This window comes from Nerophis ophidion, linkage group LG10 (genome assembly GCF_033978795.1).
Source record: "Nerophis ophidion isolate RoL-2023_Sa linkage group LG10, RoL_Noph_v1.0, whole genome shotgun sequence".
Taxonomy (NCBI): Eukaryota; Metazoa; Chordata; class Actinopteri; order Syngnathiformes; family Syngnathidae; genus Nerophis; species Nerophis ophidion.
Window position 1 is genome coordinate 16,289,596 of NC_084620.1, and position 26,431 is coordinate 16,316,026.

Here is a 26,431-nt window from a genome sequence, read left to right on the forward strand (position 1 = left end):
AAAACATATAACTTTTTCTTGAATATGAAATTAAATAATAATGAATTTTTCACTAAAGAAGGGTTTGGTGAATGCGCATATGAAACTGGTGGGGTTCTGTACCTCCAACAAGGTTAAGAACCACTGTTTTAAAGGCCTACTGAAGTGAGATTTTCTTATTTAAACGGGGATAGCAGGTCTATTCTATGTGTCATACTTGATCATTTCGCGATATTGCCATATTTTTGCTGAAAGAATTTAGTAGAGAACATCCACGATAAAGTTCGCAACTTTCGGTGCTAAGAGAAATGCCCTGCCTCTACCGGAATTCGCAGACGATGACGTCACATGTTTGATGGCTCCTCACATCCTCACATTGGTTTTAATGGGAGCCTCCAAAAATAAGTGCTATTCGGACCGAGAAAACGACAATTTCCCCATTAATTTGAGCGAGGATGAAAGATTTGTGTTTGAGGATATTGATAGCGACTGACTAGAAAAAAAAAAAAGTAAAAAAAAAAAAAAAACGCGATTGCATTGGGACGGATTCCGATGTTTTTAGACACATTCACTAGGATAATTCTTGGAAATCCCTTAACTTTCTTTTGTGTTGCTAGTTTTTTAGTGAGTTTAATATTACCTGATAGTCGGAAGGGTGTCTCCACGGGTGTCTTGACGCGCAGTGTCTCAGGGGAATCGACGGCAGCTATGTACGCCACAAACTTAGCTTTTCTCCGGTAAGTGGCGACTGTTTAACCACAATTTTCTCACCGAAACCTGCTGGTTGACATTCGGTCCATGTTAGCTTGACCGCGCTCTGATCCATAGGAAAGTTTCACCTCCAGGAATTTTAAACAAGGAATTACCATGTGTTTGCATGGCTAAAGGCTAAAGCTTTCCAACTCCATTTTTCTACTGTGACTTCTCCAATATTAATTAAACAAATTGCAAAAGATTCAGCAACACAGATGTCCAAAAAACTGTATAATGATGCCGTTAAAGCAGACGACTTTTAGCTGTGTGTGTGCGCAGCGCTCATACTTCCTAAAAACCAGGGGCGGTTCTAGGCATGCTTATATGAGGGGGCAGTCAGAAATGTAAAGGGGGCATCATGTGTACACATCATGCTCCAGCACTCTTTTTTCTGTGCTTATAGTAACGATGCTTTCTTCATTGAAATGGGTCTTTAGCTATGTGCCCAACCCCAACCTGGAGTAGTGGATAGCACTTTGTCAGGCCTCTACCTTCAGACCTGTCCAACTTGGGTGTCCCACCTGAAGACTAAGCTCCTGCTGGTATAGCTCTTACGGTCACTGAGGCACACAAACCCCCTGACCACAATAAGGTGGAAATCCCTCAGGGGGGGAAACATTAACAGCGCTGCCATATTTCTGACAGGAGAAACAGAAGCAGGCGTCTCGCACCACTGAATACTCTAGCCATGGTCGTGTGCGGCACCAGGCAGGATTGAATGATCTTAATGTTGAACCAAATGCACGCTTTGGGTAGCCACCCAGTATTGGCTGAGATGGTGCGTTGCCATTTAAGTCACTGGGTAGCTGAGCAGGCTGCTTTGGGGGAGCGCTTGTTGGGGGGACGGAGGGAGCTGGTGCAGGAGAAACAGTGCTTGCTGGTGCTAAAGGTGCAGTATTGCTAGCTGCTGTCCCTGATGTACTAGCAGTAGCATCATTGCTACTACTACATGCAGGAGCAGGACTAGACTTTTTAAATGCTCTGAAAAATGGATGCATTACAGAGCAATAACTGTTTCTATGTGAGCTGCTGGAAGCTGGAGCAGAAAATAAGTACGCTTGAACAACAACAGAAAAAACCTGCTGTGATTACATGAAGAGAAACAACAACAGTACAGGACTACAGCCTGGGGCGGGGCTTTACGTGGGGGTCTGTCAGACATAGGTCACTTGTCTTCAGTTTGTCACATGCAGTGGACGTGGGCACTCATCTGGGCACAAAACTCATTCACTCCAATGTATGTGTGTTGCCCACTTGTTTGTAAATTGATGAAAACGGCAGTGTTTTTGTTTTTAGGTGTATTGGTCATATCAAATGAAACTTATAATTAGTTTATTACAAAATGTAGATTGAAACATTAAAGGTTGACTATATAGAATTACAAGAAAAACAACAGAAAAAGAATTCCAGCAGTCGATTGCCAGACCGTTGCAAGGTAAAACGGGAGGTTGCTAGGGACTCCGCTCTGAAGAGGACAGCAGAGAAGGACTGCTAAGCAGGATATATACCTAATGTTTCATTTTTACCGTCATTAACAGCATCATAAATGACTTGTAGCTTGTTACAGGGACAGTTGAGGCTCTTTGCCTTCCAAACCACTGCTGCTCAGAGCCTCCGTCAACTCGTCAAGTTGTAAAAAAAAAAAAAAGGAACTCCGTAGCACCAAAAGTCCGCAACGATAAACGTGTTTATGACAACTTTTCCTTTTCTTTTACTTTCATACTGCAACAGTGATTGGATGTTTACTGAGGGCTGACGGGTGTGTGCGGGTGTGTGTCTGCTGCGCAGCCTGTGGAATGTTGAATACACGCACAGCGGAGTGAAAGTTGAGAGGGAAGCCGACACTACTATAATCGTGTGTCCCTTTTTCGGCGGATTTTTCCGCTAGTGCAGATCATTTTGTCAACTTGTAATGTCATCTTTTTGTGAGTTTAATCAAATTCGCTTTCTCAAATTTTGATTTGAGGGGGCAATACATTTATTTAAGGGGGCTCTGCCCCCTCTTGCCCCTGCTAGAGCCGGCCATGCTAAAAACCCGCGACATCTTGCATACACGTCATCATTACGACTTTTCGAAGACGAAACTCCCGGGAAATTTAAAATTGTAATTTAGTAAACTAAAAAGGCCGTATTGGCATGTGTTGCAATATTATCAGACTGAGTGATGGGTAGTAGCAGGTTTCAGTAGGCCTTTAAGAACCACTGTTTTAAAGTATAAAGTTGCTGAAAGTGAGACTTTTTGATCCAAGTTCAACCCCCCACCTTCTCTAATGGCCAATCACAATGGTCAGCCTGCACACTTCCTCCTCTGATTGGTCTAGCCCAATGTTGGAGGCGGGGCCAGCCCGCGGACCGACCTGGAGTGTGTGGAGGTAGATTTTACGCACAGAGAGGACACTGGACTCTTTGGGGACGGCCGTGGACTGTGTGGAAGACAACAGCGTGGACACAAAAATCGTTTTCCCGCCAGAGCAAAGTGCGCGCGGAATAGCGTCCTCTCTTCCATGTCGCTGCCCGACTCTCCCTCACTTCTCTCGGCGGGCTCGGGTGCCCCCACTCCGGCCACGCTGTACCGCTCGGCACCTCCGGAGACCGTCCTCACTTCCGTCGCCCCCAGCGGAACCTCCAGCCCGGCTCACGGCAACCCCCATTCACTGTCCCCGCGGCTCAGCGGCGCCATGCTCGGCGGCTTTCTGGCCGCACCGGGAGGCGCGCTGGCCGGCTTGGGCAACGGCGCATCCGCCCCGCTTGTGTCGGCGCTGGGCTCGCTGACCCCTTGCGCGCCCGCCTTGACTCAGAGCTCGTCCGGCGAGTGCAAACTGGTGGAGGTGCACGGCGTCAAGGTGGCCAGCTTCAGCGTGCACGGCCAGGAGGAGCTCATCTGTCTGCCGCAAGTCTTCGACCTCTTCCTGAAGCACCTAGTGGGCGGCCTGCACACCGTTTACACCAAACTCAAGAGGCTCGACATCACGCCGGTGGTCTGCACCGTGGAGCAGGTGCGCGTGCTGCGGGGGCTCGGCGCAATCCAGCCCGGCGTCAACCGATGCAAGCTCATCTCCCGGAAGGACTTTGAGATCCTCTACCAGGACTGCACCAGCGCCAGGTCAGTGACTTCAAAGTTCACCTCGCACTTGAGCGTGCCTCAGCCCGATTTGTTTTTTTTGATTAATTGATTGATTGATTTATATTTTTATTAGTAGATTGCACAGTTCAGTACATATTCCGTACAATTGACACCTAAATGGTAACACCCGAATAAGTTTTTCAACTTGTTTAAGTCGGGGTCCACGTTAACCAATTCATGGTAAACGTAAATGTGACGTCACCACCCACCCACCACGACTTATAGAAAGTCATCAATTTTTGAGTTTTATTTGTCTTTGTTGCATCCATATAGTCCATCATTTACGCGTGCACACACACACACGCGCGCGCGCGCACCCGTACACACACAGCAGTCCATGTCAGAGGTAATAATGAATCATATGAATGCTCATGCAACAACACTGCTGGAGAGCCATTGTGGCTGAAAACACACACCTCCCCCCTAATCATATTGACATTCCTCTAATGCCCCCACCCCTTGATGTTAGATCCTGGGAAAAAAAATACAAGTTAAAAAAAGATTAACTCCCACTGGGCTTCATCTTCTCTTAATATGTGTGTGTGTGTGTGTGTGTGTGTGTGTGTGTGTGTGTGTGTGCGTGTGTGTGACCATGAATTGATTAACGTGGACCCCGACTTAAACAAGTTGGAAAACTTATTCGGGTGTTACCATTTAGTGGTCAATGTACGGAATATGTACTGAAATGTGCAATCTATTAATAAAAGTATCAATCAATCAAAAAGTGTGTGTGTGCATGGCAAGAAGGACCACCTTCACAGTGCACAGATGCAACCTTTTGTAATATTTTTTTCCTCTTTTTCAAGCTTCTCTAAAGTTGTCTTGAAAAAACTTTAGTGAAAACGCTGCCAGAAACAGGTAGTCAGAAAATCATGTATAAGTAGACCAGGCTACTTTTACAGGATTTTTCTTTCAACACTGCCTGTTTGGGGCTTAAAACTACATGCATGTAAAATTTCTAATGTGACTTATAACCTCTTTCAAAATGTGTGTGTGTGTGTGTGTGTGTGTGTGTGTGTGTGTGTGTGTGTGTGTGTGTGTGTGTGTGTGTGTGTGTGTGTATATACAAGTATGTGTGAATGGATAGTGAGTGACAGAAGGGGGCGGTGGGGGGTTTGCTGATGTCAAAGTGTTATTCTGGGCTCCTCTTATCATGACAGGCTGTTAGAGCACAAACACACACACATGCACACACGTTCTGAAGATGGAGGTCTAATGTCTGTAGCGGGGCAAACGCTCAGTTTTGGTTTGCTGAAATGCTACACACACAGACACACACTGGGGTTGTGCACTCACTTTGAACACCTTTCATTTCATTTTCATTCTTCGACATGGAGTGTTAAGTTGTTTTAATGAAACACACGCACACACAATTGTTATGCCTTGTGGCTGAGGTGTGCGTGTGTGCCTAAGTGTGCATAGCAGCAACTAAGCTATCAGTTGATGCAAGGGTTCATCTCACTGGTGTGTTTGTCATCAAATAGTATCTCCAGTTGTTGTCCGTGGCTGGTGTAAAAGCCTTAGATCAGGGATGTTCAAACTGTGGCCCTGGAACACATTTTTGGCCAGCTAATTGTTTTATTGGCCCTCAGCATTTTGTTGAAATATAATTAATTCAATATTAATTAAATATGTTATAAGATATGACACTAATGCGCTAAAATGTTTGTTTCAGATAGCGTAGCATAAATCGACCTACATTGGGTGGGTTTTAGTTTATCTTAAATGCACAAAATGTATTAAAGTGCCCCCTCTGTATACTTCAGTGGTAAACGTTAGGACATTCCCGAGCTTGATGGTCACTTTGAACATTCTATTGGCCGTACTTCTTGATTTAGTGGTTTGAAGGCAGATTACTGCTCTATTTTTAATTCACATACTGCGGTAATTTTTGTATTCTATTCAGAAAACATTGTAGTACCAGTTTAAAGTAAAGGGTTAATGTCATGGGAGTTTGAAGCACACTTCATGGAGAGTAGCCTGTGAGGAACTCGCCACATATTTGTGATACTCAATTAGACATAACAATAGGCAATGCAATTATTTTGTGCTTTTGAGTGGCTTAAAAAATCATGAAAACTGTTGTTAAAAACTGCTACTCTTTTATTTATTAACTACAATAATGTTTGAATTGGGGCTTCACGGTGGAAGAGGGGTTAGTGCGTCTGCCTCACAATACGAAGGTCCTGCAGTCCTGGGTTCAATTCCAGGCTTGGGATCTTTCTACGTGGAGTTTGCATGTCCTCCCCGTGAATGCGTGGGTTCCCTCCTGGTACTCCGGCTTCCTCCCACTTCCAAAGACATGCTCCTGGGGATAGGTTGATTGGCAACACAAAAATTGGCCCTAGTGTGTGAATGTGAGTGTGAATATTGTCTTATCTGTATGTGATGGCCCTGCAATGAGGTGCCGACTTGTCCATGGTGTACCCCGCCTTCCGCCCGATTGTAGTTGAGATAGGCACCAGCGCCCCCAACGACCCTAAAGGGAATAAGCAGTAGAAAATGGATGGATGGAGGGATGTTTGAATTGCACTTGAACTTATGTCAGTGTCCCAAATAATTAAATTTGCCAATATTTTTGGTGAACAAAAGGTTTGCCTTATGGTTCATTCTTCATTATTTTTTGTTTTATTATGACTTGTGACTGTAATTTCAGAAAAAGTTGTACATTTGTGAAATGGTACGTGCATACATGATGTATGTTGCAAACTTATGACAAAATGGTTGTACTTCAATGCGGAAAAAGGTAGTTATATGAAAAAAATATTTGAAATGTTATGAAAATTGTTAGATTTAAAAAAAAACAACCTTTTTTGCAATTTACAAAATGAAAGTCCCAATTTTACAAGGAATTAATTATACTTTTAAGAGTAAAAGTAATTTTATTAAAGTCAGAATATTGCAAACATTTACAAGAAATAATTGCAATTTTACAGAATAAAATCGCAATTTTACAAGAAAAAGTTGTAATTCAATGAGAAAATAATTCAAAGGAAAACAATCCAAATATTACGAAAACAGTTTTTTACAAGAAATTGTTCCAATTTTACAAAATCGAAGTTGCAACATTATGCAAATAGTCATCAATCCATGAGAAAAACAGTTGAACATATACAAAAAAAATATTGGCGATTTCACCAGATGGAAGTCACATTTTTTAAAGAAATAACTTCCTGTCTAGGATTGTCACACCACAACGTGCCTTATTTTGAGTTTGTTGGCATTTTCCTGTTTGATGATTTACTGTAGTTCCAGTCTAGCGCTCTTATTTGGGTTTCTCTCCCTGCTGTAGTTTGTCCTTTTTGAAGTGACCTGACTTGTGCCTCAAAGCGCTGTTAAGTCCACCTGAGTTTAGTTAATAATCAGCAGCCTATTTAAGCCAGCCTTGTATCGTTGTCAGCGCTTGGGAATTGACTGCTGTGGCACGCTGTTCTTTCATTTCACTCCGTAAGTGTAGTCTTTTTGTGCGGTCCTAAACGTACTAGTGTTCTGTTTGTTCGTGTACACCCCTGCACGAGAGTGTTAATGTAGCGTTTGACTACTGGTGTTACTCAGTATTCTTCTAGTGTATTCGTGCATTCTAGTTGCATCTCGAAATCATGACAACTATCACTAACATGCGGCCCCGCAAGCGTGACACTACCTATACGAGTAAGAGTAATAACTTCATGAGAATAGTCGTAATATTGCTAAAATAATAAAAAATGCCAAGAAATTATTGCAATTTTACAGGATGAAAATGTCAGATTTACAAGACAAAAGGTATACTTTTACGATAAAAAGTAGAAATTATGAAAAAATATTTTAAAAATCTAATTATTATGAGAAGTTTTACAAGGTGAAACTAACATTTTGAGAAAAAGTCTACATTTTTACAAGATTTACTTGTGGCTTCTTGTAAATGTTGGATATATTAGATACTTTAAATTATTATTTTATAATTTCATAAAACTATTGTATTGAAGAAGTTGTTTGTAATACAACTGTTCTAGTCTTTGTCTTGTCTAAAAAGTTAGTTTTTCTTTTTAATATTAAGTTTTTTTGTGGGGAGCAACCACCAATTGATTTTAATTATTTTAATGGCCATCGCTGATTTGAGATACTAGTGTTTTGAGTAATGATCTCGGTCATGGAGCTGTTTAAGCTTATAAATTTAGGTATTACTGTACGTATCGAACTGTAATGATGGCATACAGCTACAACCCTAAGTTATAGGAATTCAAAGATTTAAGGAACTTTATGCATTATTTGCCATGTTTTGTTTTATTAAGATGCAGGCTTATGAAAAATGAAAGTACATGTGCGGCGCCGGCGACTGAAACAAGAATCGACTGTGTTTACATACTAAGTGGGCGAGAGACACACTCTCTTTGACTGTGTGTTGTCGATGAGAGAGGAGAGCAAGGGATCATAGACAGAGAGAGGTGAAGATCAAAGATAGAAATACGACCCTCCGTCACCATGGAAAATAACTGTTCTCTCTCTCTGTCTCTCTCTCTCTCTCTCTCTCTCTGTGTGTTTACCTTAGTGCTGCAGGGACACACTTTTAGGAACTAAATGGTCACAAATAGGAAGTTAGACACTTTAGTGTTGTGTTGTCTCCTACAAGGTGGCATTTTGGCTCAGGCCACCATGACCATGTTGAGGACAAGATATGAGACGGGACGTTGTCGTGCTTCTGACGAGTGGGCGTAGCCTTAAAAAATGGCTAGAGGGGAGCGACAGGTCATTGCGTGTGTGTGTTGTGAGTGTGCGTGTGTATAATGTTTCACAAAGACTGCCACCAATGTCAGAGGATACAATGATGCCAAATATGCTCACTCAATACTGAAAGTGTAGCTATGACATACAGTATATGTCATGTGTTTTTCAATTCCAGCACTTTCTTGCACTGTCTTTTAGTGCTGAAAAGGGCTGTTTTCATATGGCTAAAATCCATTGTTTAAAACAAAAAAATATGACAAGAACACCAACGGCGAGGTTATGTTGCTATTAGTAGTTTGAAAGAACCAGTTTTGTACTACCGATACCAAAATATTTTGTACCAAAATGGATTTTAATATTTTCTGATACTAATGAAGGGGGCCACAAACATGTCATTATTGACATTTTTTTTTACAGAAAATCTCACGACACATAGAATTTGAATTCTTATTGCACTAAAACAGGAGTGCCCACACTTTTTCTGCAGGCGAGCTACTTTTCAATTGACCAACTCGAGGGGATCTACCTCATTTATATATATCATTTATATTTATGTATTTATGAAAGAGACATTTTGTAAACAAGTTAAATGTGTTTAATGATAATACAAGCATGTGTAACACATATAGATGTCTTTCTTTCACAAAGACAAGAATATAAGTTGGTGTATTACCTGATTCTGATGACTTGCATTGATTGGAATCAGACAGTAATGATGATAACGCCCACATTTTCAAATGGAGGAGAAAAAAAGTTGTCCTTTCTGTACAATACCACATGAAAGTGGTTGGTTTTTGGCATCTAATTCATCCAGCTTCCATACACTTTACAAGAAAAACATTGGCGGCAAATTCCGTAGCTTGCTTGATTGACATTCACGGCACCCGAGGGTCTTGTGAGATGACGCTGGCTGCTGCCAGTTCATTATTATGAAAAAATGACAGAGAGGAAGGCGAGACACACTTTTTATTTCAACAGACTTTCGCGCCGTCCCTTCCGTCAAAACTCTAAAGGCCGACAGCACATTTCCTATCTTCACAATAAAAGCCCTGCTTCATGCTGCCTGCGCTAACAAAATAAGAGTCTCGGAAAGCTGGCGTGCACAAGTGATGTGCACGCCATCTTTCTGAGGGATCGCTTGTGCACGCCAGTTTTCCGAGACTCTGTATTTAGTTAGCGCAGGCAGCATGAAGCAGGGCTTTTATTGTGAAGACAGGAAATGTGCAGTTGGCCTTTAGAGTTTTGACGGAAGGTACGGCGCGAGAGTCTGTTGAAATAAAAAGTGTTTCTCGCCTTCCTCTCGGTCATATTTTCATAATAATGATCTTGCAGCAGCCAGCGTCATCTCACAAGACCCTCCGGTACCGTGAATGTCATTTAAGTGACGTCTTGGTGAAGATTGATGATCACTAATTTTTAGGTCTATTTTTTTTGAAAGCCTGGCTGGAGATCGACTGACACACCCCCCGCGGTCGACTGGTGGCTCGCGATCGACGTAATGGGCACCCCTGCACTAAAAGAACAACCGTAGATCGCTGACATAAAATGGCATTAAATAACATAGTGAACACAGTGGACAGCTTCTCTCTTAGTAAACAAACAGGTTACTAAGGCTCCTAATTTGACTGGTGATGTATGCAGTAACATATTGCGTCATTTCCAATAGCTGTAGAAAATGGATGGATTGTTTTATTGATCTACTTGTTTATTTACGTTTAATATGTTTCCTTTTTGTTTTAACATATTTTACTAGAGTTTGGAAAAATAATCGAGTCCCCGATGCATCACACTTAGAACGTGGGACATCATGGATCGAAGAACAAATGTACATACATCGATTATTTACATATGCTAAATAAAGTAATACAGGCGGTTGTAAAATGCTGTATTAATGCTCCTTTCTTTACACCTTACTTTATGTTTGGTTGTAACTAGCCAAAGGAGAAATTTTAGCTAACATTCTTTTAATGTTATGGGTTAGCTTTTTAAGTATAATTTGTTTAAGTTTTTAATTTTCCTGAGGGACGTCTCCTGAAGGAATTAATAAAGTACTTTCTATCTATCTACCTATCTATCTATCTATCCATCCATCCATCCATCCATCCATCCATCCATCCATCCATCTATCCATCTATCCATCCATCTAGCTGGGTCAGTGCAGACTCTCACGAAGGAAGACGGAATAGAGGACAGGCTAAATCTGAAGTAGTGAAACAAAAGAATGAATGAATTGCACACTTTAACAGAAAGCCAATATGAACTGCGTTGCAGCAGAAAGTAACCAGCTAAAAGGAGGAAATGAGCAACTATAAATCAGGAGAGACAAAAATATCCACACTGGAAGGCAACAGTCTGTCAGCCATAGTTGTTGGAGTGGATGGCTAAAGCTTCCGGGACAAGGATAGGAAGTGACGTATGTTGTGGGGGTTAAAAGTTGTGTAAGGTTTCGTGGGGATAGCGAGACACGTTGGAGATTGAGCTTGTTGTAGTGGCGTACTGCATTTTGTGAGAAAAAGCGACACACTGGGACCCTAATTTTTTGGAAATTTTATAATACCAATGCAGCTGAGAGGCTCAAGTGACCCCCTGCAACCCTGACACAGATAACCTTTTCCCTAGTAGCACTGGTGCTACAAAATTAAAAAAATTAGTAGCACAGAATTATTTTTTGTAGCAAATATGAGATGTCTTAAATATCACAATTTCATGATTAACACTCAAACACAGTACACATGTGCACTCTTACATATAAACACAATGCCATCAAAAGTTATACTACAACACTCAATTAAACACAGAAAACATCCCTAAACTGTGCTAGCACTGTTGCTAACTCAATTGTAAGGCTGGGCAAAATGAATCGAAACTCGTATCCCGATATAGTTTGGCTCATAAACTAACCCATAAATAGAAATATTTGGTGACGTAACTAAATACCTCCAGACTCGGCGTCATGAGTGGGCCGGGGAAGCTCTTTATTTAATTAATTAATTTATTTTACATTGGAACAGGAAATAATATGACTATATTTAATCAAAACAAAGACTTGTTGACTAAGACGATAATACAATTAACTGACAATTCAGTCAAGTATAAAAAAAGAGTTGAAATGAAATCCAATCATATTTTTATTTTGTCCTGTCTGAGTGGAACAAGTTGGGCGTATATCCAAGCACAGCTCTTAACAGCGTACATTGAAAGAGAGGTGTGGCTATGAATGACAGCCAATCAAATGCTCTTCCTCTTCAGATGAAGAAGTCGAGAGTCCCCACCAAAAACGAAACCAAAATGTGTGGCTTTAACATTTTCCCACATCGTATTATGTGTGCAACTTGGATAATCACAAAAGAACAAAATGTGAAATAAATTGCCCCGGTGTAGTAGAACATATTTAACATGAAAATAATTTACCTTTAACAATGGTGTTTTCATTGGTAAACATTATTATAAGACATACATACAAAGATGTTAGCCAGGAACACCAACCTGCCGACTGCTTCATAATGTTCTATGACAGGCTGTGTTCTGAAAAGTACTTAAAAAAAGTATTTAGTTACTTGTTACCTTACCAAAAAAGTAATTTTTAATTACTAATGGAATTGCTCTTTAATAAATGTAATTAATTACTATGGAAAGTAATTAACTTAAAATAAACTTCCAATATCTGGCATAATGCAGTTGAAATAAGTTTCATGTGGATGGACATACATGGGGCGGATTAACCCGATTGGTAGAGTGGCCGTGCCAGCAACTTGCTTGTTTCAGGTTCGATCCCCGCTTCCGCCATCCTCGTCACTGCTGTTGTGTCCTTGGGCAAGACACTTTACCCACCTGCTCCCAGTGCCACCTATACTGGTTTAAATGTAATTTAGATATTGGGTTCCACTATGTAAAATCGCTTGAGTCACTAGAGAAAAGCGATATATAAATATACTTCAATTCACTTCATGACAGCACTGTGTGTTTTTAAAAGGCTGGGCCTGTTGACTAGTGACGTGTGACGTCAGCGAGTCCACGCAGCTTGAGGTGTTTTGTTTAGTTTAGCAGGCTAGCAGCAATTGTTTGTCGGCTGTGACGACAGCTCTTTTGAATCTTTCACTGGTTTGTGTTACCTCATCTTAATACATAGATTGAATGTGCTTCCATGATTGTATATTGTTGTCAACAAACGCGGTATTATTTGAAGGGCAAGGTTGTCACTTCAATCATTGATTTGTTGTTCAATATTCCCTCCGACCCTCGTATTTGGTAGCACACAGTGCAGTTTGTTTCAAGTGGTGGTGGAAAAAAATGTTGTCTTTTACCGACCAGTTCCTTCAACTTAGATATAGTTTTATCCGCGTGTGTGTGCTCAGACAGGCATTTTTTTCAAGTTGCACAGTCTATTTTTAGGCGCATTTGCACACCGTACTTTTGTCGCACCGTATAGTACTGCTTTAAGCCGCACATTTATGGCGACCAGGACCGACATGTCGAAACATTCTGTTAAAGTTAAGTTAAAGTTAAAGTACCAATAATTGTCACACACACTAGGTGTAGTGGAATTTGTTCTCTGCATTTGACCCATTCCCTTGTACACCTCCTGGGAGGTTTGGGGAGCAGTGAGCAGCAGCAGTGGCCGCGCCCGGGAATAATATTTTGTGATTTAACCAGGGAGGTAATGTGTCCCATCAAGTATGACTCGGCTGGGGTTTGAACTCACGACCTACCGATCTCAGGGCGGTTACACTAACCACAGACCACTGAGCAGGTGGTTTTGGAGGGCACAAAAACTAAATGATACCTGTTCGCCAAATTGGGACTTCAATTTATTTGTTCTCTTAGCAGGCTACTACAGTCCTCACAGATTCGGGCTTCCATATTTATATTTCCTGTGTGCACTTATCCAAAAAATGGAAATAAGGCAATACTGTATTCATCGTATACAAAGTATGAGTCTTATAGACATGTTAAAAATATGAATAATTAAATGTACTACATTTAGAATATACTGTAACTTAAAGGCCTACTGAAATAAGATTTTCTTATTTAAACGGGGATAGCAGGTCCATTCTATGTGTCAGACTTGATCATTTTGCGATATTGCCATATTTTTGCTGAAAGGATTTAATAGAGAACATCGACAATAAAGTTCGCAACTGGAGAAAAGCCCTGCCTCTACCGGAAGTTGCAGACGATGACGTCACATGTTGAGGGCTCCTCATATATTCACATTGATTTTAATGGGAGCCTCCAACAAAAACAGCTATTCAGACCGAGAAAACGACAATTTCCCCATTAATTTGAGCGAGGATGAACGATTCGTGTTTGAGGATATTGATAGCGACGGACTAGAAAAAAAAAAAGAGTTAAAAACAAAAAAAAAACGCGATTGCAATCGCGTTGCATTGAGACGGATTCATATGTTTTTACAGACATTTACTAGGATAATTCTGGGAAATTCCTCATCTTTCTTTTGTGTTGCTAGTGTTTTAGTGAGTTTAACAGTACCTGATAGTCGGAAGTGTATGTCCACGGCCGCGTGTTGACGCGCAATGTCTCGGGGAAGTCGACGGCAGCTGTATGGACGACACAAGCTCAGCTGATATCCGGTAAGTGGCGACTTTTAACCACAATTTTCTCACCGAAACCTGTTGGTTGACATGTAGTCGGGATCCATGTCCGCTCTGATCCATACTAAAGTTTCACCTCCGTGAATTTTAAACAAGGAATCACCGTGTGTTTGTGTGGCTAAAGGCTAAAGCTTCCCAACGCCGTCTTTGTACTTTGATTTCTCCAATATTAATTGAACAAATTGCAAAAGATTCAGCAACACAGATGTCCAAAATACTGTGTAATTATGCCGTTAAAGTAGACGACTTTTAGCTTGGTGTACGCAGCGCTCATATTCATAACAGCCCATGACGTCATCATTACGTGACATTTTCAAGAAAAAAGTCCCGGGAAATTTAAAATTGCAGTTTATTAAACTAAAAAGGCCATATTGGCATGTGTTGCAATGTTAATATATCATCATTGTTTTCTAAACTATCAGACTGCGTGGTGTGTAGTAGTGGGTCTCAGTAGGCCTTTAATAAACTTGTGACATCCCGCATGCCAAACTGAAGACGGGCCGCACCTGGTCTATATCGTCCAACCCAACACCAGCTGTGATGTGACAATTGATGATTCAGGTTTGTGAATCCTATTTGAAAATTGTTGGTTACTCTGCCAGTTTGCTAAATGTTAGCTCACTATCAGTAAACCTATGGTACAAAGCAAATGAATGATAGCAATACAATATTAAGTACTGTATGTGCTTACATGGGAACACTCCAAACAAACTGTGATGATAATCATTTAGTTTACACAAAGTATGATTATTTCTAAATCTAATCCAGTGCGTTTAATCTGCTTTAAAGTTGGCAGAATTTGAAAGTTGTACTAGGGAAATGATTTTGTACAGCACTACATTGTCGAACTTTGTGCCGTCTAGAACTCGGTAGAGCATAGGGATGAAACGATAAAAAGTATTAATGATAAGCTTGTTAAAATTCTGGACGGTTAGTACAATTGAAAACCATGGTTTGTAACTGCACTTTGATAAAACTGGCGCCTGTACACAATCTAAAATGCTAACATGAAAACAAGAGGGATGAACGTGTTTTCCCATTAAGAAACATCATACTCCAATCCAAATTTATATAAACGCAACACTGTCGGAGCAACTACGCTATTCAATTGTGCACATTGGAGTGACAAGCTGTGCTCTCTTGGCACCACGTTCTACTGTTTACACAGAGGGAAAAAGGACAGGCGTTTTTACAGTGCATTCAAGGACCGCTGAACAGAATAGGATGCCACAATGCCCGCCATAAAGAATAAATAATAATGATGATAATACATTTGATTTGTTACATTTTTATTTAATTTTCTGAAAGTGTTAAAGTACAAACCATTATTGAAAACATCAAAAGCTTAGCCATTAGAAGACATAAAATGCTAAGACTAAAACACTTGGATTTTCATCAGTGTGTCTTTTTATTTAAGTTATAAAAACAAATCTCAGTTAAAAGATATCAGTGTGTGCAAGTACTTTTTAAACACATTCAACAATACCGCAACAATGATAACTAATGATAACCGAGATAAATAATTTTTGTCAGGATAAACGTGATATGGAATTTCACTACTGCACAGTGTACACAGTATACTTGCTGTACAAAAGTATTCCGTTTGAAACACAATAAAATAATTTAAAATGTTAAAGGGGAACATTATCACCAGACCTATGTAAGCGTAAATATATACCTTGATGTTGCAGAAAAAGGACCATATATTTTTTTAACCGATTTCCGAACTCTAAATGGGTGAATTTGGGGAAATTAAATGCCTTTCTATTATTCGTTATCGGGGCGATGACGTCACAAAGTGACGTCACCTAGGTAGTCAATCCGCCATTTTCTCAAACACATTACAAACATCGAGTCAAATCAGCTCTGTTATTTTCAGTTTTTTCGACTGTTTTCCGTACTTTGGAGACATCATGCGTCGTCGGTGTGTTGTCGGAGGGTGTAACAACACGATCAGGGACGGATTCAAGTTGACTTACGTGGAGTGTGTACGACATGCTAATCGATGCTAACATGCTATTTAGGCTAGCTGTATTATTGCATTGTTATGCCTCATTTGTAGCTATGTTTGCATCCAACCTTTCCGTCCACCCACATTTAATGCCAAACAAATACTTACCAATCGACGGATTAAGTTGCTCCAGTGTCAAAAGAGCCGAAAGTCGCTCATCTGTACATTTTACCGGCGATGCTATGACAGACATGGCACAGAGATGTATGGATACCCTGCGACACTCAAAGCAGATCCATTTCCAACGATAAAGTCAATTAAATCACAAAGGTGAGTTTTGTTGATGTTATTGACTTATGTGCTAATCAGACATAATTGGATGGGCATGACTGCCAGCTAATCGAATCTAACATGCTATTTAGGTTAGCTGTATGTACATTAAGTAGCTATATTTGCATCGAACATTCACTCCACCCACATTTAATGCGAATCAAACACTTACCAATCGGCAGATTTAAGTTGCTCCTGCACATTTTACCGGCGAGGCTACGACAGACATGGCACAAAGATGTATGGATACCCTGCGACACTCAATCGTTGATTACAAAGCGATCGCCTAATAGCTTCAATAGCTATTCGCTCAATAGCTTCAGTTTCTTTTTCAATTTCGTTTTTGCTATCTGCCTTCATACTGCAACCATCCGTTTCAATACATGCGTAATCTGTTGAATCGCTTAAACCGCTGAAATCCGAGTCTGAATCCGGGCTAATGTCGCTATATCTTGCTGTGCTATCCGCCATGTTGGCATCAGTAAATGACGTCACAGGAAAATGGACGATGGATTTAAAGATAGCGAAAATCAGGCACTTTAAAGCCTTTTTTCGGGATATTTCATGATGGGTAAAATTTGGAAAAAAACTTTGAAAAATAAAATAAGCCACTGGGAGCTGATTTTTATTGGTTTTAACCCTTCTGAAATTGTGATAATGTTGCCCTTTAACGCCGATGAATACGTGCTCACATGGCCACAAGAAGCCGCCTGTCAGTGTTAGAGGCGACTTTTTAACGCACCATTTATGAAAAGAGCAAATAAAAATGACGGAAAAGGATGTGGACATGTTGGGCATTAGGTGACAGGAGGAGGGGGAGGGATGTTGTCGAAGGCAACAAGATTATTTGATGCCTGCAAACACACACACTCTTAGATGCACTTAGCAGATTGGTTTAGAAATGACATTAGGCCGTGTCGCAACAGCTTTTCCTCTCAGCCTCCAGGTAATCTCTCCATCCCTCCTCTTCCTCCTTTTACCTTTCCACAAACAAATCCCCTCTTCCTGTTTAAGCCCCTCCCCCTGCTGTCTCTCCTGCCCACAGGCGTCAGCGATGTTCTCCTCACTCCACTTCTTCATCTTCCTCCACAACGTCTGTCTTCCTTCCCCATCTTCTTGTCATCTGCACCTAGACATATCTTTCTATTTATTCTGACAGCATGTCAGAGGTGTGTGTGCGCTCTGGACAGTCAAGCACAACACACACGCTCACACACACCTACAGGAAATAAAACAAGATTTACAGTTGTGTGTGTGTGCGTGTGTGTTTGCGTGCGTGCGTGTGTGTGCGTGCATGGATGCGTTGGGCGGGGGTCAGAGGGGAAGATGAAAGGAGAATGTGTGGGCAGAGTTAAGTGAGGGTAAGGCGAGGGCAGTGATAGCATGACGGGTGATATGTGTGTGCGTGTGTGTGTGTGCGTGTGTGTGCGTGTGTGTGTGTGTGTGTGTGTCTTGTTGTTAATGAAAACATCTTAAAAACGAGCATGTACGCGCCACTCCAGCGTTGTTACAAAGTAATTGCAGGCGAAATCAATTAAAAACATGACAAGATTTACAGTTATATGTGTGTGTTTGTGTGTGTCCTGTGGCAGACAGCGTGTCATTAACACAACTTTAATTAGCGATTGCACACATGAAGGAAGTGTGTGTGTGTGTGTGTGTGTGTGTTCTGACAGGCTTTCTGTCCTTTTCGTTTCATTTATGTACGTGTGTGTGTGTGCTTGCGCTCTCATCAAGAAGAAGACATCATGTTATTAATGAAAGCGTATAATAATCCATTTAAAAACATGTCATTATGATTACAATAATAACAGTGGTTAAACTGACTGAGACGTTTCTGGACGGACAACCTGTGTGTGTGTTTGTGTGTGCGTGTGTGTTAAATGTGACAGTCCACCCCCTTCATTTATTTATTTCTTTAGTTTCTATTGTTTTCTTGCCGCCTCGATGGGTGACAGCATGAAGACAAATGTGTTGTTGTTCTCTTGATGAAGACACACACGTTGATTACCTGTGTGTGTGTGTGTGTGTGTGCGTGTGCGTGTGTGTGTGTGTGGATAACTTGTCATAGAAGCATCACATCCACTGTAATTTTCTCCTCACAGTGAACAATGAGGCCGCCTCCTTTCATTTTGTAACTTCCTGCTTGTTTTGCTCTTCTTCTGTGTGCGTGCATGTGTCTTTCTTCCGCCTTGTTTGATTTATTGGTGTCGCCTATAAATCAGTGCACTCCCACTCAAAGATGAGGGTGAGCCTCAGCGAGCAAAAAAAAACCAAAAACTTAAATCCTATTATTGTATACACTGTTAAAATGTTCAGTGGTCACTCACCTCTTTCTTTCAACAACTTTATGACGTCATGATTAAAAATGTCCAAGCTGCAAGTGAATTCCAGAATAAACTTTTACTTTAGTTCATTATAATGATATCACTCCTTTACTTCTACAGTTGGGCTGAACATGTGCACATGCAGCCTATTTGTATGTAAAAAATATCCATCCATCCATCCATACATTTTCTACTGCTTGTCCCTTTTTGGGATTGTGGAGGGTGCTGGAGCCTACCTCTGCTGCATTCGGGCGGAAGGCGGTGTACACCCTGGACAAGTCGCCCACTCATTGCAGGGCCAACACAGATAGACAGACAACATTTAAACTCACATTCACACACTAGGTATTGAACTGGTTACTCGTTTGAGATCGTCCAATGCGTTATGTTTAGCGTTGATTATTAGTAGTCAAGGAGGCCGATAACCGATATTTGGAGCCAATATTCATGCAGTAAAAGTTATTTTAAACATAAATAATTTGTGTCAGTAAATAGCAGGACAAGGTTTCAAGTTGTAATTTTTCAAACCTTACTTTTGAGTAAATGTCACAGTAAAAGCGACATGTTTAATGCAGCACTAAATTTGTGGTTAATTTAGGGCCAAACAACATCAGGGGATTTCACAAACACCTTTAAGTTGTGTGTCTAATACGGGTCAGAGGAGCATCAATATTTGCATTTCAAATATGAAAACATTTCCCTGGAAAATGTGTAAAAATATGAGATTTCTCTACATTAGAATAGCGCGCCATCTATTCCATTTAAAAAAGAAAAGTATAGCAGTGTATGGATAAAGTACATTGTAAGGTTCCATCATTGAGGCCTAAAGTCTGTCTCTGTGTGTACGTTTTGTTTGCTAATTGCACGGGCACGAGATTAACTTTTGTTGCATTGCAAATTGACACTGCTCTAAAAAGTACTTGAATTGGCTAAAATTATAGTTAGTTATTTTTCACACAACTTCGTCACAGTTGTTAGCTAGCTAGCAAGGTGCAAGCCCACACTCTCACGGAGTTAAGAGCATATCCTCCCTCCAAAAGCAAAAAATTCATGCCTTCAACAGGAATAGGAGGAAATGTTGTCACACTTTTACAAGGTTTCACTGGCAATGTTTTTACGAGTGGCGGCCCGGATCCGCTTCTGCCCGGAAAAATATGACTAATGACCTCACGGCTATTGTTTTATTAATTTTATTTTACTATTATAAGTTTTATTGTTGAAATTTGTCGACAATGTCGACAAATAAAAAGTCCATCTCAATTGTTGCACTCCTAGTTTAAACTCTATATGTCTGTAACAATTTTTAAACCCATTTTAAATTCAGTTTTACACATGAAAAAAACTTTGCAAGCATGTTTACAAAACGTGCAGTTGCTTATGTACTAGGTGTGTAACCATTGATTGATAGATCAATTTATATTCCTAAATCCGTGCTAAGAAAGTTCGCCTTCTGGAAAATAGGTATCGATCTACATGTTTTAAAAGGGAATCGATCGATATTATCTAAGGGAAAATATTGGATTTATGAGCGGCAGACTGTATATTAAGTTTAACACTTCTAAAAATAAGGACGTTAAACGTTATGTCTATTTTGCCTGTGGTCTGCGACGTCATCAAAACAAAAATGGCGGCTAGCTACGGTGGCTGAGAAAGGTCACAACAAACGCAAAAGCCACAAGCCAATATCATTAATTACAACACAACAACTTTCAGCTACAGCACTATTGCAAAAGCCACATTAAATACATTTGATACAAAACTATCTAAAGCCACAACACAACTTAAAGCCACAAAAGACGTGACCGCCATACTGTAAGTGACAGTGGAGCAAGTTAGGCGACGCACTGACTTCCAGAACACAATTACATGAGGTGTGACACACAACACGCAACTGGCAGCCAATGAGAAGTCATTTTATTTATCTAATCCTAACCAATCAACACGGATAAGGTTGCGTACATGCATTAGCAGTATGCATTAGGCTTTGTATACAATTTATGTGTTTAAACATATTTACATTGGCCAAAGATGTTATTTGGAGGGTCGTACTTACTGTGCTGAAAAACTAAAACTTGCAAAAGCTGCGTTACAACTTTTCAGCCCACAGGTGTACCAGTCTGTCTACCAACCCTGAGGCAGTAAAGCGTAGTTCATGATGCACATTTGAAATGTAATTATTCATTCTAACAGTATAGACGCACAATTGATCACTTCAAATGCATAAACCAGCATAAACCTAACACAAACAAATGAGACCATTTTGGTATAAATTGGAGCACAAATGCGACTGTTTGGTCGAAAATGGAGAATTACTTGTGGCTGGTGATGTCACTTTTTGCAACATAATCCTTAACTCCTAAATCATAGCAACACAGTTGATAGTTCCATGACACGAACCAGCAAAAACATAGCACAAACAAATTAAGCTATTTTGTTATTGTTTGAACCATAAATTGGACCGTCAAAAACTGGGACTCCGATTTGCTCATCATGTCACTTTCGGAATCGTTACTAGTTAATAATTCATAAAGTTTAGCAGCACAAAACTAGCACAAAAGAATGAGACTATTAAAGCTTAATCTGAGACTATTTTGGAAACATTAATATTTCAACAACCAAAGTATCCTAGATTCCTGAACAATAATTTCAAGTAAACAAACCAGCACAAATTAAAGATATTATTTTTTGCTTAACTTGGAAAAAACGGGGGGCTGTTGACGTCACTAACTTTAATATTTATTGTCTTAAAACGAAAGCGACATAATGATTTAAACAGCAAAAACGAGTGGAAACCCAGCACAAATAAATGAGTGTGTTTTGCGAGGGGCTGGGGGCCAACTTCACGCAGGTTAATTTTACTTGATAAAACATCCTAAATTAGGATTTGTATATCTAGGAACTAACAGGACTTTTAAGACAGAAGTACTTTATTCTTAGAAATGTAATTATTTTTCAACTTTCGATTCTTAAATTACATCATTGGGATGTAGCAGAATCTATGTGGGGACAAAGTAAATATTTTACTTGAAAAGTTATTTTCGCAATTTTAACATTGCAAAAATAACTTTTCGAGTAAAATGTTTACTTTGTCCCCACATAGATTCTTAAATTACATCATTGGGATGTAGCAGAATCTATGTGGGGACAAAGTAAATATTTTACTTGAAAAGTTATTTTCGCAATTTTAACATACTAATAAATATGTTAAAATTGCGAAAATAACTTTTCAAGTAAAATATTTACTTTGTCCCCTCATAGATTCTGCTACATCCCAATGATATAATTTAAGAATTGAAAGTTGAAAAATAGAGAAATAGAGAAAAAATTATTATTCACGCTAAAATGAAGAATATGACTAAAAATAAGTTTCTATCTCCCTAAAACTAGGGAAAGTTTGAGAAATAAAATTTTAATCCTGGCAAGTGGCAAATAATTTGCAGTGGGAAAAAAATCGAATTGCAATGTTTCTCATCAAAATTGCGATTGCGATTCGAATGGTGATTGTAATGTTTTATACATATAAATGCATATACTGTAACTGTGAAAATAAAGACTGAAGGAAAACATGTTACTTTTACACTGTCACTTAACATATTCTTGTCTCAAATTGCCACACATTAGAATAATATGAAATAGCTTACTTTAAACTATATTTGACTTTATACAGACATACTCAGCTTTTGTCTAAATCATGCTCCTAAATTTAATAAATAACCAATACAAACTACAGTGTTTATAATGTATTATAAACCTAATATATGATAATAATCCAAGTAACCATTAAAAGGGATTTAAACTTTTTTGTCTCACTATTGTCAAATTGTTTACCATTGTACTGTAATCGGAAAGTAAATAACTGTTATTCTAAATCAGGTGTGAGACCAAGAGCCACTTTTTTGACTGTGTCACCGCAAGGAGCCACATCATACACATGGGCACACATGGACATCACCCCATCAGTTCCTCACGCATGCAGGCAGACACGCACCTTTGCTTAGCCCGATTTATTGTAAATGTCACACACCGACATGATAATGACAGAAATGGACTCCTACAGTTCTAAGACCACAGGCCAGTCATTTTCAACAAAGAAACATTGTGTGTACTGTCTCACACAGACTAACTCCCAGTTTAACAAAGTCCAAGGCGCTGAGTTTTTGAAGCTTTGAAATGCACTAATGATGCCTGACATATAAGGCAAAATGGCTTACTATTGTGTTCAACAAAAAATATTTCTCATTACTGTAGAATTGTTTACCATTGTACTGTAATGGGAAGGGAAATAACTTTCAGTTATCCTAAACGAATAAACAATTAAAAAAATCTAATTTCTGACACATTTCTGTAAGCCAATTATTTACCTAAATAAATATTGAACATTTTAAAGTGGATTTTTTCCAGTTGGAAAAACAAAGTCGGATTGTCTTACTATTTGTTGCCATCACATGATCACCGCATTCTCGCTCGTTAATCTGTGTTAATGGGTGTATATTGTAACCTGACTCTCGTCAGATCCTTGTAGTTTGCTGAGATCCACGCAAGGATCTGAGTTCGAGGACAATGCAAACTTCTTCAAGATAGCAAAAAATAATGAACCAATCAGGAACGCCGGGCAGGATTTCATAGATGTGACGTAGCGCCGAAGCGACTGTTTGATTCAAACAACAATGGTGGCACACAGCGAGGAGTCGTGTGCTTACATTGATTCTGCTATTGCAACTGTTTAGTTGAATTTATCTAATATTAATTCAGTAGTTTAGGATCTGGGGGAGCAGTAGGTGTCAGGATGGGGACACAATTTTGATGGAGTCGGCACCCTGTCCCATTTCTGTGCAACAGACACCTTTGCACTCTGATGACGCTGTAGCCAAAGGAGATGACTGTTCAGAACTCGGTTCCTCTTCAGTTTTTAGCCATCTTTTAAAAGTGGACAGACTGTCTTCGAGTTTCCCTATAAAGCGAAAGCACCGTGAGCATTTTCGACACCGTCTCTCCCGAACGTTCAACAATTTCAAACCTGTAGGCTGTTCTGTTTTGGATTTCTCAGTGTCTCTCTCATCAGCGTCACGGGTCGATTTCAATGTTAGTGGTTGAAGTAGCACGTCATTCAAGATAACGGACAAGTGGTTTATCCAATCGCATACAATGATTTTTTTTTTTTTACGAGGCCCGGCCTTCTGAAATGCATCCTCTATTGAGAAGTCCCAGAGCCTTGTGTGGAGCTCAGTGAACTACAAGGATCTGGCGAGAGTCAGGTTATGTATGTATATGGACCATCCGATTTGAAGCTGAAATATTCCTACAATGGGACATTCGGTTTCGTTAATCATGTTTTTCCCGCTCATATTTTTGTTACTTTGCAGCGCTATTCCTTGGTGAGTCCTGAGCAATGTTGGTAATAACGGTGTTATTTTTTTCAGTTACAAGTAATTTAATTAAGAATAAACATTTTCAGGTGCTGAGAGCCAGAGCGCTGAGAGCGATGCAAAGAGTGAGCTGTCGTCCTGCCTGACAAACAAACACAAGATTTGACAATTCTGATTAGCGAACATGAGAGCTGCGTGAAACCGGAAAAAGAGTCGGATGCGGGTTGGTGAGGCCTGCCTAAATAAACAGCCATCCATCCTACCATTTCTCTCTCGCTTGACCCTCTCAGGGTCACGGGTGGAAGGCGCGGCACACCCTGGACAAGTCGCCCTCTCACCGCAGGGTGAGCACAAATAGACAGACAACATATACACTCACATTTACACACTAGGGACAATTTAGTATTGCCAATCAACTTTTTCCCCAGGTGCATGTCTTTGGAGGTGGAAGGAAGCCGGAGTGAAGTGACAAGAAGAACATGCAAAAATTCCTCACAGAAAGACCATAAACAAATAAAAATCAAATGTATGCTCATTTCTGTTGGCAAAAATTTAACTTAAATAAATATTCAACATACTAAAGGTAATTTTTTTCCCCAGTTCTCTGTCTGTGCTTCCTGTGTGTGCAAAGATGGCGAGGTAGCACTTTGCCTACCGAAACATAGAATGCGAATAACTGAAAAAAGGGCTCATGTTCTTCATTTAATTCTACTGTTAAAACTCAGGTGCTGAAAACGATGCACAGAGTGAGACATATATCTCACTGTTTGAAGGGAGAGGCGAAACAACGGCAGTTTCAATAATTGTGAGTGGCGAACATGTCTGCCACTCAAATGTAAGTGACAACGAGAAAAACAAAGTAGCTTCTTGCGATTACATTATCAAACTAATTCAAACCTCAATGTCGATTCGATCTCAATTAATCGTCTAGCCCTATTGTCCGATATCTTCCTGCTGGAAAATGTTGAGTGAATTTACTCATGAGACAGCGCCCTCTGCTGGATTCATAGATACAGCACACCTTATCCCCCGGGAGATACTGCCATCAACCAGCCGATTCCTGCTGAACCAAACAGATGAATGACCTTCCACAATGAAAGTGTATAGAAAGTAAATGCAAGTCATTTAAAGAAAAATAAATTCATGCTAATAAATTCAACTTGATTCGCTGATCAAACGTCTGATCTCATCTAATGTCGTAACTCTCCTTCACATCTATTTGGCAGAAAGCTGGCGTCTTGGCGCTGATGGCGGCGGACTCCAGTCGCGACGAAGCGAGACGCATTAAAATGAAGAAATAAATCGCCTTCAAATCTCAATTAAAGACCTTTAAAAAGTCTTGACAAGCTACACTAAGCTAGCCGCCTCACCGCTAATCTACGCTCTCATTAATCATTTATTTGCTATCTGCCTGTAACTGATATGTAAATAGCGTGTTTAACCTCCACTTACACGGTTGTGTGTGCGTGTGTGTGCAAGATGCAGTGTGGAGGAGTGTGTGTGTGGGGGGGAGGAGGGGGGGTCGCTTTCAAGTTACAAAAGAAGTTAATTAAAAATGAAAAAGGAGAGCGGCGGGAGGAGGAGTGGATGGAGTGAGGGAAGGAATGGTGGGGGGGGGGTGTGCAAGGAGCGTTTTTATTGAAAACGGGTGGACAAACAGAGCGTAATTGGCTGGGGCCGCAGGGGCCAAAGAAGAGCTTCAAAGAGCAGGAGAGGGAAGAAAAAGTGTTAAGACAGGGGGTGGGCACAAAAAAAGTGTTTACTCAGAAAAAGGGAAGATCAGCTGCAAAAAGTTTGTCATTAAAGATAAAAAAAAAAAAGTACATTGATTCATTTTTATCTATACGCCATGGTACTTCCAATAACACCCCCTCCTCTGGAGAAAGAAACCACCGTCGACTTGGTCGCATATAATATAGCCTCTCTTCATCACTATGAATAATAATCAGTGTCCCTCTAGTATCGATATACAATATACACATAATATACATTATACAAAAAGTTTAGTTGATAATTAGAAACATTTATGATTTAATATAGTTAAATCTTGCATCCCCACAGCTGCCTCTGCATACTCAGCTGTCTACCTACACCTCAGCGAGAAACAGCACTCCTTTGAGAATAAAAATGTACATATTCTGGACAGTGAGGACTGGTGGTACGCAAGAGGAGGGGAGAAAGTTATCTAGGTTGAAAAACCATCACTGAACAGAGGAGGTTGTCTGCGACACCACCTGTCTCCCACATACAACACTGTCCTTTAAACCATTCCTAATTTATCCTCC

The 26,431-nt window shown here is 40.1% G+C and overlaps 1 protein-coding gene across 1 annotated transcript in view; it reads left to right on the forward strand.

The window, feature by feature from the left end:
* Nucleotides 1-3,107: 3,107 nt before the first annotated feature.
* The window catches only part of LOC133560288 (dachshund homolog 2-like), a 105,702-nt gene continuing 82,378 nt past the window's right edge, over nucleotides 3,108-26,431 (forward strand). The window contains exon 1 of the mRNA XM_061912646.1: nucleotides 3,108-3,835. Coding sequence (XP_061768630.1) covers nucleotides 3,237-3,835 — 599 coding nt within the window. The 5' untranslated portion in view covers nucleotides 3,108-3,236. The remainder of the gene's footprint in view (nucleotides 3,836-26,431) is intronic.